General features: G+C 48.3%; 1 protein-coding gene across 1 annotated transcript; it reads left to right on the forward strand.

Annotated features, from left to right (window-relative positions):
* On the forward strand, nt 1-14,480 carry DNAJC18 (DnaJ heat shock protein family (Hsp40) member C18). The gene is made up of 7 exons (XM_054643043.2): nt 1-155; nt 276-421; nt 1,737-1,922; nt 4,616-4,728; nt 6,506-6,615; nt 8,283-8,455; nt 11,943-14,480. Exons 1-7 carry the CDS (start codon nt 118-120, stop codon nt 12,065-12,067), a joined length of 891 nt encoding a protein of 296 aa, XP_054499018.1. The 5' UTR covers nt 1-117; the 3' UTR covers nt 12,068-14,480.
* The last annotated feature ends 52 nt before the right edge of the window (nt 14,481-14,532 follow it).

Genomic DNA, 14,532 nt, shown 5'->3' on the forward strand with positions numbered 1-14,532 from the left:
CCCGTGACGTCACGCCCCGCCGGCGCCGCCGGGCCCGCTCCCAGCAGCCCCCGCGCACAAGATGGCGGCGCGGGGCGGCGGGCGGTGAGCGAGGGGCGGCAGCGGCCGCGGGCCGACATGACCTACACGGCCGAGCAGCTGGACGGGGTGCAGCGGTGAGCGGCACCGCGGGGCCCGCGGGAGACCGGGGGGCGGCGGGGAGGGGCAGGGTGAGCCCGGGGAAAGGCGGGGAGCGGGCCCGGGGCGCCCCGGGATAACCCCGTGTGCGCCCTCAGGATCAAGCGGTGCCGCGATTACTACGAGATCCTGGGCGTGAGCCGGGACGCCGGCGAGGAGGAGCTGAAGCGGGCGTACCGCAGGCTGGCCCTCAAGTTCCACCCCGACAAGAACCGCGCGCCCGGAGCCACTGAGGCCTTCAAAGGTGAGGGGGCCCGGGGGGAGCCGTGAGGGCAGCGCCGGTGCAGAGCGGCCCGCGGAGCTCAGCGGGGTTACGGACACAGCGGCGGCCTCACAGAACCCTGCTGCGGCTCGGCAGGGTTTGCATTTCTGTCTGCAAAATACACGTCTCCCATAGAAACGATGGGAAATGCATCCCAGGTGTCATTCCCAGATACTTCTGAGGAGCTTTACAAGGGTCTGGAGGGACAGGACACAGGGAACGGCCTCTACACTGTCAGAGGGCAGGGATGGATGGGATATTAGGAAGAAATTCTTCTCTGTGAGGATGCTGAGGCCCTGGCACAGGGTGCCCAGAGCAGATGTGGCTGCCCCTGGATTGCTGCAAGTGTCCAAGGCCAACTTGGATGGGGCTTGAAACAACCTCATCAAGTGGGAGCTGTCCCTGCTGATGGCAGGGGATTGGAATGAGATGATCTTCGTGGGTACTTCCAACCCAAACCGTTCTGGGATTCCATGATACTGAAGAAGGTTCAGGACTTGGAACTGACACTGGCCATGCAGGAGAATTGGGTGCTTGTCATCAGTAATTGCACCTTGTCATGACTAAATTTTTATATATATGTATGGGAATATGAAATTTAATCCAGTGTGCTGTGTCTGGAGTTCTCAGTTATGCTGCAGTGTTACTGTCTAAACTCATACATATTTCCCCTTTCCATGCAGCCCAGCATGAGGAAAGATTCATTCAGTCTGTTAAAACCAGGAACTTCTGGAGAGCTGTCCTTTATTTGTGTTTGGGTTGTATTTGTCTATGAACTTGTTCTGTCAGAGATCAAAGAAGAAGATGAGCCAAACTAACCCTCCTGAGTGGTTGGATGTGAGGTGTGAAATAGATGTGCCACACAGCTTCAGGAGTATCTCAGGCAGCAGGAGAAACTTGGGAGTGCCCTATGCATTTTAATTGGTGCCTGCAGTTATTAACTTTGTGTTAATTGTCTGTGGGATATGGAGGTGCACTCAGACCAAACTTGCATTTGGCTTGAGCTGATAAAATGCTCCATTCTCACCAATTTCTTGGCTGAAGTGAACTCTCATGTCAGTTTTACAAATATTTCAAGTCTCTCATATACCTGGACACTTGTGTTTCTACTGGCATCAGTGACAGCAGGAAGTGGTTTCCATCACAGGTAATGGCAGGGCTGTTACACATCTTTTGTAGAAGTAGCTCAATCTTTGGTCAAGCACAAGTTTCCTAGGCTTGTTTGGGCTTTTTTTGCTGCTCCACTTCCAAAATGTGAGCTCTGGGAGTGTAACACTGGTTTTAATTCCCTCTCCAGCAATAGGCAATGCTTTTGCAGTTCTGAGCAACCCTGAGAAACGGCTCCGCTACGATGAACTCGGGAGTGACCACGAGCACGTCAGCTCTGGCCAGGCCAGGCACTACAATTACTACACAGAGTTTGAAGCAGACATCACACCAGAAGAAATATTTAATGTGTTTTTTGGTGGGCACTTCCCTACAGGTCAGTACCTGGCTGTAATGGTTTCAAAGGGCAGTGGACTGACTAAGCCTGAGGGAATGGCTGGGGCTGGGCCAGGGCAGGGCCAGGCTGGATTTTGGGAGAAGTTTCTCCCCCCAGAGGGTGCTGGGCACTGCCCAGGCTGCCCAGGGAATGGGCACAGCCCCGAGGCTGCCAGAGCTCCAGGAGCCTTTGGACACCAGGGATGCACAGGGGGGATTGCTGGGGGGTCTGGGCAGGGACAGGGGCTGGACTGATCCTTGTGGATCCCTTCCAACTCAGCAGATTCTGTGATTCTGTAAACCATGAGGAAGTTCAGCTTCCCTTGGGACTGCTCAGGGAGGTGATGACACATCTGAAAAGAGCAGAAACCTTTCCACATTGGATTTCTGCCTCTCTTTTATTCCCTCCATCATCTGAAGCCAGTAATGCTATGGGAGGTAACACAGGGTGTGAATGAGAAGGGATCAGAGTTGTTTTCCATGATGGTTGGACTCAGTGACCTCAGAGGTCTTTTCCAACACGAGCAGTTCCATGCCTGGGTTGTACTAGAGGCACCTGACAGCATTCCAGGCCAGCAGGGCCCAGCTCCTGCAGCTGTGCTCTCAGGGGAAGCAGGAGCTCCTGTGCCTCACAGCAGCCTGTGCTGTAATGGAATCACAGCCTGGGAGCTCAGCAAGGGCTGCCTGCCAGGAAAGGAGCATTGGGGGCTGTGCAGGGTCCCAGGGGCTGTGCAGGGTCAGTGACACAGCAATGGGAGCTGCACCTGGAGTAGCTCTGTGCATGTCTCAGCCCAGCCTTGGCATAGGAAAAATAGAAAGATCCTGCAAGATCAGTGGATTAAAAGGAAATCTGAAAGTTTTGAGGACTTCAAGGGCCTTCCTGGCAGCATCTAAGGAGTTGCTTTAGCACTCCTGGGAACTTTTCACTTGCAAGGTGTCACAAAAAGTGATGTACACACCAGTTATTACAGCCTGAAGACACACAGACAAGTAGTTACTTATTAAAGCTTGCTGTGAGTGGTGCATCCTGCAGCTAAGGGGACCTCAGATCCCAGGCTTGCACCAGTGGATATGTAAAGCCAACCCCAGCATGGTGTAATTCCAGCTGGAGTCTGCAAGTTTTCCATCTCTGACTGTGCAAGGAATTGCACCTGGATGTGCCCTGTGTGGGACATCACCCTTGTGGAGTGGGCTGGGGGGGACAGGAGTTGAGGACAGAAAATTGAGGAGCTGTGGGAGGAGTTTGGGTACAGGGCATGGCAGGTTTATCAGGGAGACTGGCATGAAGGAGAAAATGGGAATTTTGGCGAAGCAGCAAAGAGTAAGAAGATAAAAATATAATTCTGTAGTCGTGGGTGTTGGTAGTAAGCAAGAGTTTCCTCACTGGGCTTTTGAGGGCAGGTCTGTGGCTTTATTTTTACTGAGCAATTTTCCTCTATGGATATTCCATGGAAAAATAGTTAGATTTAAAATGTTAAATGTGATAAAACTCAAAGGAGACTCCACTTGGCAGAGTGTTGCAGTTGTAATGAAGAGAGGCTACAAGTTCTTCACATAAAAAATAAATGCACGTGGAACAAATGAAACTGCTGCCAGAAATCCTTGGAGAAACTTAACATTTGGGAGAACTTTTTTTCTAGGCACCCCTATAAAAACCATTCTTCTTTTCCCACATTGGCTGCTTCTTTTCACAGCTTGAAAAAATTTTGTCTGAGCAATGTCGAAGGATGGAAATAAACTTTCTTTTTTCCCAAAAGAAACTTTCCTCCTTGGAGCCAGCCTGGCTTGGCTCACTGTTGGAGCTCTGACTGCACACATGCCTGGAGCTTGGAAAATCTTTGAACAAGCAGTGGAACTGAGGTTTTGACACAATAGCAGAGATCACCTTTGCCCAGGTTTCTTGCAGAATTCTCTGGGAAACTCAAAAAAAGAACAGGATAAGAGTATAAAATAATGTGACATCTTTCCCAGGGCTTAAAAATAGTTTTGCATTTCTGTTGTGATGATAAGCCACAGATTTCAATTCTCTAACACAAAGATATTCTGAATTTCAAAAGAGGAGAGCACAGCTATTATTAAGATATTCATATGGTGATAAAATCAGATCCTGAGCTTCAAATTGAAGCAGCAAATGCAATTCTTCCCTCATTTTAGATTTTTTAAAAATAAATCAACCACATTCCGTGTGCAAGAAAGAAAATCCTGAATGGTTCTACTTTTTTACTCTTTTTAAAATCTCTTTCTTTATTATAAAATAATTAAGTGAAATTATTAATGGCTTGAAGGCAGAGGAATTAGAAATGAGGGTAGAAGACCACATTCAGTAATTATGGGAGACCATAATTCACAGCCTGAGCCTGGTGAAGCAAATTCATTTTCCTGCCACAGCCTTGCAAGTGAATGTGACACGAACAGCATTAAAATATGAGATACAATCATACAAATCAGAACATGTTTCTGCAGCTTGATTCAAATTAAGATGGACTGGAGCACACTACAATTTCTCTGGTAGGCTTTTTGGAATAACATTGTGATGGTGTTTAATTCTGAGGTAGTTTGTGCTTTTCACTCTGAGATCTCCCAGCTGTAATTCAGGCTGTGGAGTATAAGCCTGGAGAATTCAGTAGAAGCTGAGGAATGCAGGTGAGTAGCAGCAGCTGGGTGAGACATGAGTGTGTGCTGGTTTCTTTGCAGGGAATATCCACATGTTCTCCAATGTAGCCAGAGATGCTCACTACTACCCACGGAGGCACCGGGCCGAGAGGGCGTGGACACAGGAGCCAGAGGAGGAGGAGCACAGGCCACAGGTAGCCAGAAGCAGAGATCTCCTCAGCTTAAATAATTAAACAGTTCAGCAGGGTGAGGGATCCTCTTCCAAAGCCAGGACAAACCCTCCCATGCTGGAGTGCTCAGAGTTTATCCTCAAGGGCCACAGCCACAGTGGATATTTTCTTTGTCACTGGTTGGCTTTTATGAACCACTGCTGTAAAGATCCATTACATTTGCAGCATCTCAGGCCCTCCAGTTTCTGTCACTGAGGTTTTGCTGCTGCTTGCTTTTTGCAAGCTCCAGTGCTTGGTAATCCAGCAACAATGAGTCCAAATGGGAGCTGGTGATGGATGTGGAAGCAGTGGCTTGTCCTCAAGGTGTATTTAATCCTTCAGTAAATGAGCACCCAGGGGCTGCACAGGCCTCTTCCAGCTGGGGACAGGGTGGGCCTGGGACACACTTCTGCCTACTGAGACTTCCAGATGAGACACAAGGTGTCCTTTGTTGTCAGTGCACATACACACCTGCCACCTGCCTTAGCAAGATCTTCCTCTGGAGACAGTCTGTTAACCTCCAGGGATCATTCTCCAAGGAAGATGAGTTCTGCCTTGTGAATCTCCTGCTCAGGAAAAAAAACTGGTACAGCTGACAGACAGCTAAGCTGGGGGAAGTGAATCCAGCCCCTCCTATCAGGGAAGACACTGAGGGGCTGGAGCGTGTCCAGGGCAGGGAACAGAACTGGGAAGGGGCAGGAGCCCCAGGAGAGGCTGAGGGAGCTGGGCAGGGGCTCAGCCTGCAGCAAAGGAGGCTCAGGGGGCCCTTGTGGCTCTGCCCAGCTCCTGCCAGGAGGGCACAGCCGGGGGGGCCGGGCTGTGCTCCAGGGAACAGGGACAGGAGCAGAGGGAACGGCCTCAGGCTGGGCCAGGGCAGGCTCAGGGTGGGCACCAGGAGGAATTTCCCCATGGAAAGGGGGCTCAGGGATTGGGAGGGGCTGCCCAGGGGGGTTTGGAGTCCCCATCCCTGGAGGTGCCCAGGAAGGGCTGGAGGTGGCACTCAGAGCTCTGGGCTGGTGACAGGGTGGGGATCAGGCACAGTTTGGACTCCATGGTCTGGGACAGCTTTTCCAACCTCAGTGATCCTGGGAATCCCACCTACTGCTGCATCAGGAGTCCTTCTTGCTATCCCAGGCCAGAGAGCAAAGCCTAAAGAGCTGCATATTTTATTTTCCTCTGCATAAGAAAAGGCATTTTAGAAGCCAGTTTAGAAAGAAATTGAAGAAAAGAAGGAAGCATCAGTGTTTTCTCTTTGATAGCATTTCCACTCTTTTGTTTTGCCAGATGAATCCAATCAAAAGCCCCAGTGCTTGCATCCTGTCTGAAGTTACACTGCATGGGAGCTCTTAACCCTTTACTGCTCAGGCATTAAATGCAGGGCTTGGGCAGAGGCTGAGATCTTTACAAAGGGGAGCAAATTCAGAGGCTGCAGGAAAGCTGTAGGCACACAGGAATTGCAGGGTGTTCCTGCAGGCTGGATTGGTCACTGACAGGTACAGTAGTGCTGTGGGCACTGTGAAGGAAGGGGCAGGGGAAAAGATCATGGAAAGAAAATTGTGTTCAAGAGTGTTCTGATATTATTAATAAAGGTTATTTAGATATTACAATGTCTCCCCTCTCAAAATCCCAAAGTACTTCCTCTTTTTTCTTCAAAGTTTACATGGAACACGTTGTTGATCTGTGATTGATAGCCTGGCTTCTCTGAACAGATGCCTTTTTCCATCTCTGTATTTTCTTGACTGCTAATCCTTGTACTTTTCAGAATTCATACTCTGCATTTATCCAGCTGATGCCAGTTTTCATCATCATAATAGTGTCAGTTATAACCCAGCTGATGGCCACCAACCCACCCTACAGCTTATTCTACAAATCGTAAGTCCTTTAAAACCACATTTTTCTGCTGCTGCTGTTTGCAGTATGGAGGCTGATGGAAGTTGGGTTTGATAGCAAAATGCACGTTAATGTTCTGCTCTTTATAGAAAATGTTACCAGTTTGTAAATAAGGAAATACCACCAGCCTGCAGTGGTGAGTTCTGAGCACTGTGAAGTTACCTGTGGGGAGCTTCAGTGCACAGGGTGCTGAACTGTGAGGGTCAGAAACCTTCCTCAGCTGGTGTGGGATGGTTTTGCACATTGATAGAGGATGGGGAGTGTGGATGTAGATCAGCTTCTCACCTGACCAGCCCCCAGGATCTGTGGATCACCCTTGAGGTTCCTCTGGAAAGCAGCTAAAAAATAAACCTATGGTTTGCAGTATAAATCCAAATCTTTTCTGGAGCACGAATTCCACTGGAAGCTGAACAAATCATTGAAGCCTTGAAATGCCCTGGTTTAACCTCTCCAGAGAAGCAGGGCCCTGGGGGCTGGTGGGCTCTGGGAGCAGCAGGACCCCACCAGAGCTGCTGTCCTGGGAGCTTGTGGGGCAGAGGAAAAGCCACGTGCTGCTCTCAGCTTCTGGGGCTGGAGGAGGGAAAGAGCTGACCTGGGCTGGCCCTTACTGAGAGAAGAGTGGGATTGGCAGGTTTGGGGCAGCCAGCAGAGTGCTCCAAATAGTCCCCTTGTTCCCTTCTGGGAGTAGAACTGCTCAGGTCCAGCCTTCCCCTGCTCTCCTCTGCCAGAGCAGCCCAGCACCCCTCATCGTTTTACCACACGATGTCAGTGTGAGGCCCTCAGAAAAGAGCAGGAGGGTGGATGTTTTTAGGGTGGCTTTTTTTTCCCAGGGAGTGTTTTTGTTATCTGCCAGTCCCATGTGAAACCTCCCACGCTGCCCCCACAGCAGCTGAGCTGCTTTTCTTCACCACCTCCCCTTCTCCTGGTGATGGGAGATTGTCAGGCCTGAGCCTGGTTCACAGTTAGGCTGTTTATTTAATCATAGCCTTAAAACACTGAACAGCCTAAAAACCAAAAGAAACTGGGGACACCTCTGAGACACAGGGAGGAGAAGGAAAAGAGTCCAGGAAAAAGGGGCAAACAGGATTCTTTTGAGTGTAACTTTTGTGTTTTGGCTGCCTGCCTCTCTCTGTGGGCAGTGATTTGAGCAGAGGCCTTGGGTATCTGCTCAAATAAGGAAATTCACTCCACGAGTGTGGTTTAACCCAGTGACTGTGTCAGAGGGGCTGATTCTTCCTACAGGGTATTTTCCAGCCTGTTCCATGCCTCACTTTGCTTACTTACATTATAAAACCCTGAAGAAAAGTGTAACTAGAATCCCCCCTGCTAAGTTTTATTTCTACTAAAGGATCCAAAAAAATGGGAAAATCCAGATCCAACTGCATTGTTGCCTAAGTTTTTATAGACTCAGGGATATTTTCCTATGTTCGTAGCAGGAGGGTGGATTCTGTTTGTACTGCACAGCTTGCTGTCCCTTAGATTGTAATTTCCTGACTGGATGGGTGAGGGAGCCATAATCCTGCAGAAATGAACTGTACAAATATTGCTGTAAATATTTTCCTCTGGAAATGCTAATATGGAGAAATAGCTCTTGATTTTTTGAGGTCTGAACTGCTGAAACGTGTGATTTCTCCCTGCTGCTCACACAGGTCCATAGGCCACGTTGTGAGCAGAGAAACAGAGAACTTGCAGGTGCCTTACTATGTTGATAAAAACTTTGAAAAGAATTATCAAGGAGCAGAACTTCAAGAGCTTGAGAAAACAGTTGAGAAAGATTACATAGACTATATTCAGACCAGCTGCTGGAAGGAGAAACAGCAAAGTAAGTTATTTCTGTCCCTGGGGTGTTTCAGGGGCTGAGGGGTGGCTGTGCTCCACAAAGCTCTGCTGGTTTTAGCCTCAGTTTCCAATCCTTGTAACATCTCAGACTTGCACTGGTTTAAAGTGCCTCACATCTGCTCTTAACACTGAATTTGCTATTCTTGAGATCTGTCAAAATTCATTTTAAGTGATTCTGAAAGATGAGTGGAAAGTAGACTTCACCATTTGAGACACTTTTTTCCACTCAGGTTTTATGCTTGAATAACCCTTAGTGATGGTTTAAACATACAACCCACCACATTTATCTAGCCCTGACAGATTGCTAGGCTGGAAAAATCTTGAAACATCACCTATTGCATGTTTCCTTTGCTGGAGCAGAATCAGTTTTGCTTTGACTGTCTCCACAAGAAGTTTCTGTAACTTTTTCCTTAAAAATTCTCCAAGAGAGTCCAGAGTGTGTCCAGGTGCTCTTGGCTTCCTTGCAGTGGGCTGTGTTCCTGGTATCAGTTTTCAGAGCATGCTTCCGTGGTTTGGGTGTTATTTGCATTTTCTATCTTTAGCTGAGTTGGAGATCATGTTTTTCACCATTTTCAAGTCTTTCAAAAGCAAGAATTGAATGCAGAAAGGAAGAACACAGATGTGAGCATTCAAAATCGTTATTCTCACTCAGCCCTGAGTGGATCAGTGGCACAAATAAAGGCATGTTAGCCCCATATTTTATTGCTTGTTAATTGCTACTAATCTGGTTTGTTGAAGAGACAGCAAATTCCTGCTGTTTGCACAATGGTAAGAAGTAACAAATCAAATCCCAAGGAGTAGCTTAGGCTGGGATGTTTTGACTGATTTTATTCACCTAAAGAGCTCATCACCTTCAAGTGAGTCAACATCGAGTAGTGCTGTGTGTAAAGGAAGCTGGAACAAGTTGTGTGAGTGTTCAGTAGCAGCAGCCAAGCTGCTTTCACACCCTGGTGGGGGCTTTTAATTGCTCTCTGCAGAACAGTCCTCAGCACACTGCTAAAAGGTGCCTTTGCCCTTGTTTTCAGTTTCTTTACCAATTTATCTAAAGAGGACTCGTGTAATCCTAAAGGAGAGGAACAGTAGTGTTGCTGACTCCAGGCTCTTTACAGGTGTTTGATGGGAAGGCTTATTTTGGCTTATTTTACATAAAAGTTACCAATCCTGCTTTTAAAGAGAAATGAAAAGATGTAGGCTCTGAAGTGAAAAAGGAAAAGAACATATAATATAAGACCATAAAAGCCCTGAAGTTTTTGGTGTGTTTCATTTGTGAGTTTTGAATGTCTGTGGCTGGCAGGAGCAGCCTCCAGGGATAATGTGGATGTTCATACTCATAAATGTACACTTGCTAAAGGGGAGAGTTTCCTTCCTACAGAAAAATCCCTTTAATTGACCTCGTGCAGCTGAGAGTCACCACATTGTCTCTACCACAGAGAGCTGGAGCTGAGGAGAGCCCAGCCCCAAATAGGGGACAGGGTTTGTGAGTCTGAGGGAGCCCAGGAGCCAGAGAGGGGAGATGATCCAGCCTGGAATGCCAAGTGCCTGCCAAGCTGTGCTCCTCCAGAGCTTTGTGCACTCAGGGGCTGTGTTAGTCACCAGCTGCAAATACATTCACAGCAGCCACAGTTAGCACAGCCTCAGGCCACTACTGTCATTAAAAACTCACCGTTTTCAGAGTGCTTCCCATCCTGGCCATAGCTGAGACTGGGCTGACCTTAGGACAGTCATGTTTGTAAAAATAAACTCTGAATACAGGATGGAGTGCTGGGGGAAAGTTCTGCAGATGCTGAGGCAGTTCTTAGTCAGCTGTTGCTGCACAGTGTTGGTCCCTTAATCCTTGCTGAAGTGTTGGAATTGGTGTGATGAGCTTCTTGTCAGTTGAATGTCTATTTATAGTACATTTGTTGTGTTTACTGAGTGCACGTTTCCCTTGAGCACCAGCAAAACAGACATGAGTAGTTCAGGAACAGCTTGGGTTTTAAAGTCCTTGATTTTAAGACTTGAAAAGCATTACCTGGTGTCCAACAACCTTAAGGAAAACATTTAAAATAATGGATTGGTTGTACATTGTTCAGCCAGTCAGTTTTACAGTGCTGCAGCAGACTCTCAGCAGAGCAGTGTGTGAAAGTTGGGTGTGCTGGGGGTTTGGGTCTTGTGAAATCTGGGGCACAGTTGGGTTCAAAAAGCACGTGCCAGGTTTTACAGGAGATGGTTCAGCTGGGATGGCTCAGTTGTAAAGTGAGGCTGCAGAGAGCTTAGGGTCACAAAGAGGCAACTGAAAACCAAGTCAAGATAAGTATCACAGAATCATGGAATGGTTTGGGTTGGAAAGGGCCTTAAAGCTCATCCAGCTCCACCCCTTGCCATGAGTAGGGACACTTCCCACTGTCCCAGGCTGCTCCAGGCCCCATCCAGCCTGGCCTTGGGCACTGCCAGGGATCCAGGGACAGCCCCAGCTGCTCTGGGCACCCTGTGCCAGGGCCTGCCCACCCTCACAGGGGGGAATTTCTTTTGTATATCCAATCGTATATCCAATGGAAATATAGTTGGAATTCAATATTTTAGAATCTCCTTGAAGAAAAGGCTTCAGAAGAGCCACTCTGTGACGGATTGAAACCCACAAGGAGCAAATGTGATGGAATGAACGCTGTCAAAAGTGCAGGGAATAATTTTCCTCAATTGGATAAGTGTAAACTGAGATTCTCCACTGCACAACTCCAGGGACTCTGGGCTCAGAGACAATTACCTGAGCCTGGTTTTTACTGGAGGCTTGACAAGGCTGTGCCCAGCACTGCTTGAGTGGCATTTTGGTTATAAACCTGTAAATGGATTCCTGCTCTAAAATGAGCTGTTCCTACCTGTCAGTTTGTGAAGCTTTCCAGTGAGTGGGAGGAGGGTTAAATGGCTTTAAATTTCAGTGGGACAGGGACAGAGGACGTAAGGCATGAAAGGATCTATTGAAGTTCTTTCCACTCTGAATAATTTTGTAAAATGAGGGGCTTGTAAGGTGTATAAAAGCTCTTTGAAAAATGGAGTGTCATCAGGTAGCCTGTGCTTACGGAGATGTTGACCTTTTCAGAAGTAAATTACTGCTGTTCTCCTCGGTGCATCTAATCCTGCAGCCAAATTATTCTGCAGGGAAAAACCTATATTAAGACTTCCTCAGCTAATCAGCAAAAGCAACTTCTCTGAATTACTGGGAGGAAATAATTTAAACAATGGGATTATTTCAGTTTTATGTGGCTTTTGAGAAGAAGGGGAACAAAATGCAAAGTACATTTGAGATTGTTAATGAAAGGGCAGGGAGGCCTTTCAAACGAGTCCCTTGGGTCGCTGTTCACCTCCCTGGCTTCAATACCCACCAAAATTAAAATTTAAAAGTGCCACAAGAATAACGGAGCACTTAGAAGCAGTTCTTTAAAGGAGGCTCAGGACTTCATCCTAATACTTTTTTTTTTTTTTTCATCTTTCAGAGTCTGATTTGTCCAATTTGGCCAAGCTCTACAGAGATGAGCGGTTAAAACAGAAAGCAGAGTCCCTGAAACTTGAGCACTGTGAGAAGCTCTCCAGTCTGATTGGGATGCACAAAGGGGGCTGACCAGGACGCACATGTTCCATACTTTTATTTATTGCTGGTTTAACTTATGTTTTTATTTTCCTCCATGTGAAAAGGAAGGAGTCTGTTGTAAAGAGTGTGAATATTGGAGTCCTTCTGCAGGCAGTGCAGAGAGGGGCTGGCAAAAGCTGCAGGGCTGCTGTTTGCTGTAATATATCCTGTACATTAGATTTGGGTCCAAGGACCGGTGGCACTTTGTAAATTCATTCCCCAAGACACGCTCTGAGCTCAGACCCCAGCTGCCTGGGTGGTTTGCCTTCCAGGCTGTGTGTGCTTCCCAGGAGAGCAGGCTCCCCTCTGCTTCCCGTGTTTCCTATGGATCTGCAGCTCCCTGGATCCCCAGACAGCGCCGTGCTCTGGGTGTCACCTCCCCCTGTCCCTCCTGGCTGTGCCACAGAGCTGGGGTGGTTCCAGTGCAGGAGGGACAGTAGGAGGGACAGTCCCTGCCTGAGGGCAGCCCCTGAGCACATTCCCAGCTCTCCTGTGCCCGTGCTGCTCCAAGGGAGGGCTGTGCCCATCCTGACACCAGCATGGGAGTCTGGGAATTGCATCCATTCCAGTGTCTACCAGACTGCTGGGAAAGCAGAACTGTGGTCATTCCCTCCTCTGTTTCCAGTGGCATATTTTGAAGCTGGCTATTCCATTCTGGTTTTTATCTGCACACTCCCCCAGCTCTCCCAAGATCCTGCATTTTCCAGTACAGTTCTCATGTAGCATATTTTTACTCTGTTGAGCAGCTATGAATGTTTCACTGTAGACATGATATTGCAAAGAGAAAAATCCATGTGGCAATGTCCTGTTTTTTTCTTGATCCTCCTTCACACGGCCAGGCCTTGAAATGCAGGTTGATGCTGGGTTGTCCTGGTGAGCAGCAGACCAGTGTTAGAGCAGTGTTGCTCCAGTTGGGCACCATGAACCCCCTGAGGCAGTCTGGTGTGTGCCCTGCATGGAATGAGCTGCTCTTCCAGGGAATTCCTGCCCAGGGTGGGGGCTCACAGAGCAGCACTGCTCCCCTCTGACCCTGGGAGTGGGAGTCAGTGACACCTGAGCAAGGCTCTGCTGTTGCCACATGCCTGAAACTCGAGTCACACAGGATGCACAGGTGGCCTTGGCTGAAACCTAAGGAGTAACTGCTCAGAAGCTTGGGAAACGCCAGGATTAAGCCTGCCTTTAAAGCTCAGACTGTTTGTGTGCTAGGCACTGGTGCAGTGGTGTAGGAGTCCCACTGGATGGAACTGGGGATGTTGGTGCCACAGTGTGTCCCCTCCATGTCCCTGTTCCATCCATACACCCCTGGGAGGTTTGGCAGGAAAGGAAGCTGGAAAAAAACCCTTTTCTGGGTTTTCTGGGGTCTGCACAAGGATGAGGGGTTGGTTTGAGGCCTGGTGCTTCTGTACACAACCCCTAAACATCCCAGGAGAGGAGGAGGAGAACAGTCCGGGGACAGCAGCAGTGCTGTGGTTGGATGTCATGAAAAGGAAAAAAAAATGACACAGTGACTCTAAATTTCATTTTTATGCCCCATTTGTAGGAAACCTTGTAGGAATATGGGGAAGTTGAGTTAAAATTTTGGGGCACCTGGAACAGGAAAAGCACCGGTAAAAAGGGCATTTGGGGGGGGTTGGTGTGGAACATTCTTAGTGCCAGGGTTTAAGGGCAGGAATGGGTGATTATTCCAGGTTGGTGGCTGGCACAGCAGGCAGCCTTAATGCTGATATTTCCCACTTTTCAGCACATGAGTGTACAAAACTGAAAATAATGTTGCTTTTTATATAGTAAATAGCTTGTAGAATATATTAGGAATCTATTTAAGTGGTTGGACTTTGTTCCAGGGTTGGAATCTTCCCTGCCATTCCTGTGTGACTGTAGAGGCATGCAGGTAGGGAGACCAAATCTGGCAATTTCTTGGACTCACAGTGTCCTGCACGGAGCTTGAACTCCTCCACAGCATTTTGCACTGAAACTGGATTGTACCTTTCATCCAAAGACCTCGAGTACTTGATGGAGACCTCCTGTGGGAAGCACAATCAGCTGGGAAACGCAGGAGGGAGGTAAAAACATCCCCAAAAGCAATAAGTGTTCTGTTCCTAGCCAGGATCAGGGTGCTGGTCCTGGTGCGTGCTGTGAGGGAGGGCGTGTGGCTTGGGACCTCTGCGGTGACAAACAGGACAAGTTGTGTTTGTTGGTGCTCCTCAGGGAAAAGGAGAATCCTCTCTGGAGCCCCGGTGTGGAAATGCATCGCTGTCCTTCTCCAGGGGGTACTTGGGGTTCTTTGTGGGGCTCTGACGGGAGGAGAGGGTGTTCCTGGGTGCACCAAGCGCTTGAACATGGGTTTGTGTGTGTGTATATATATTTATTTATTTTTAAATAAAGACGTGACATCGCTGTGCCTGTCCATGTTGGTCTGAGCCTGGTGCCGGGAGGGTTGCAGGGGATGACGGGGCCGG

Source organism: Agelaius phoeniceus, chromosome 15 (genome assembly GCF_051311805.1).
Source record: "Agelaius phoeniceus isolate bAgePho1 chromosome 15, bAgePho1.hap1, whole genome shotgun sequence".
In the NCBI taxonomy this organism is placed as follows: Eukaryota; Metazoa; Chordata; class Aves; order Passeriformes; family Icteridae; genus Agelaius; species Agelaius phoeniceus.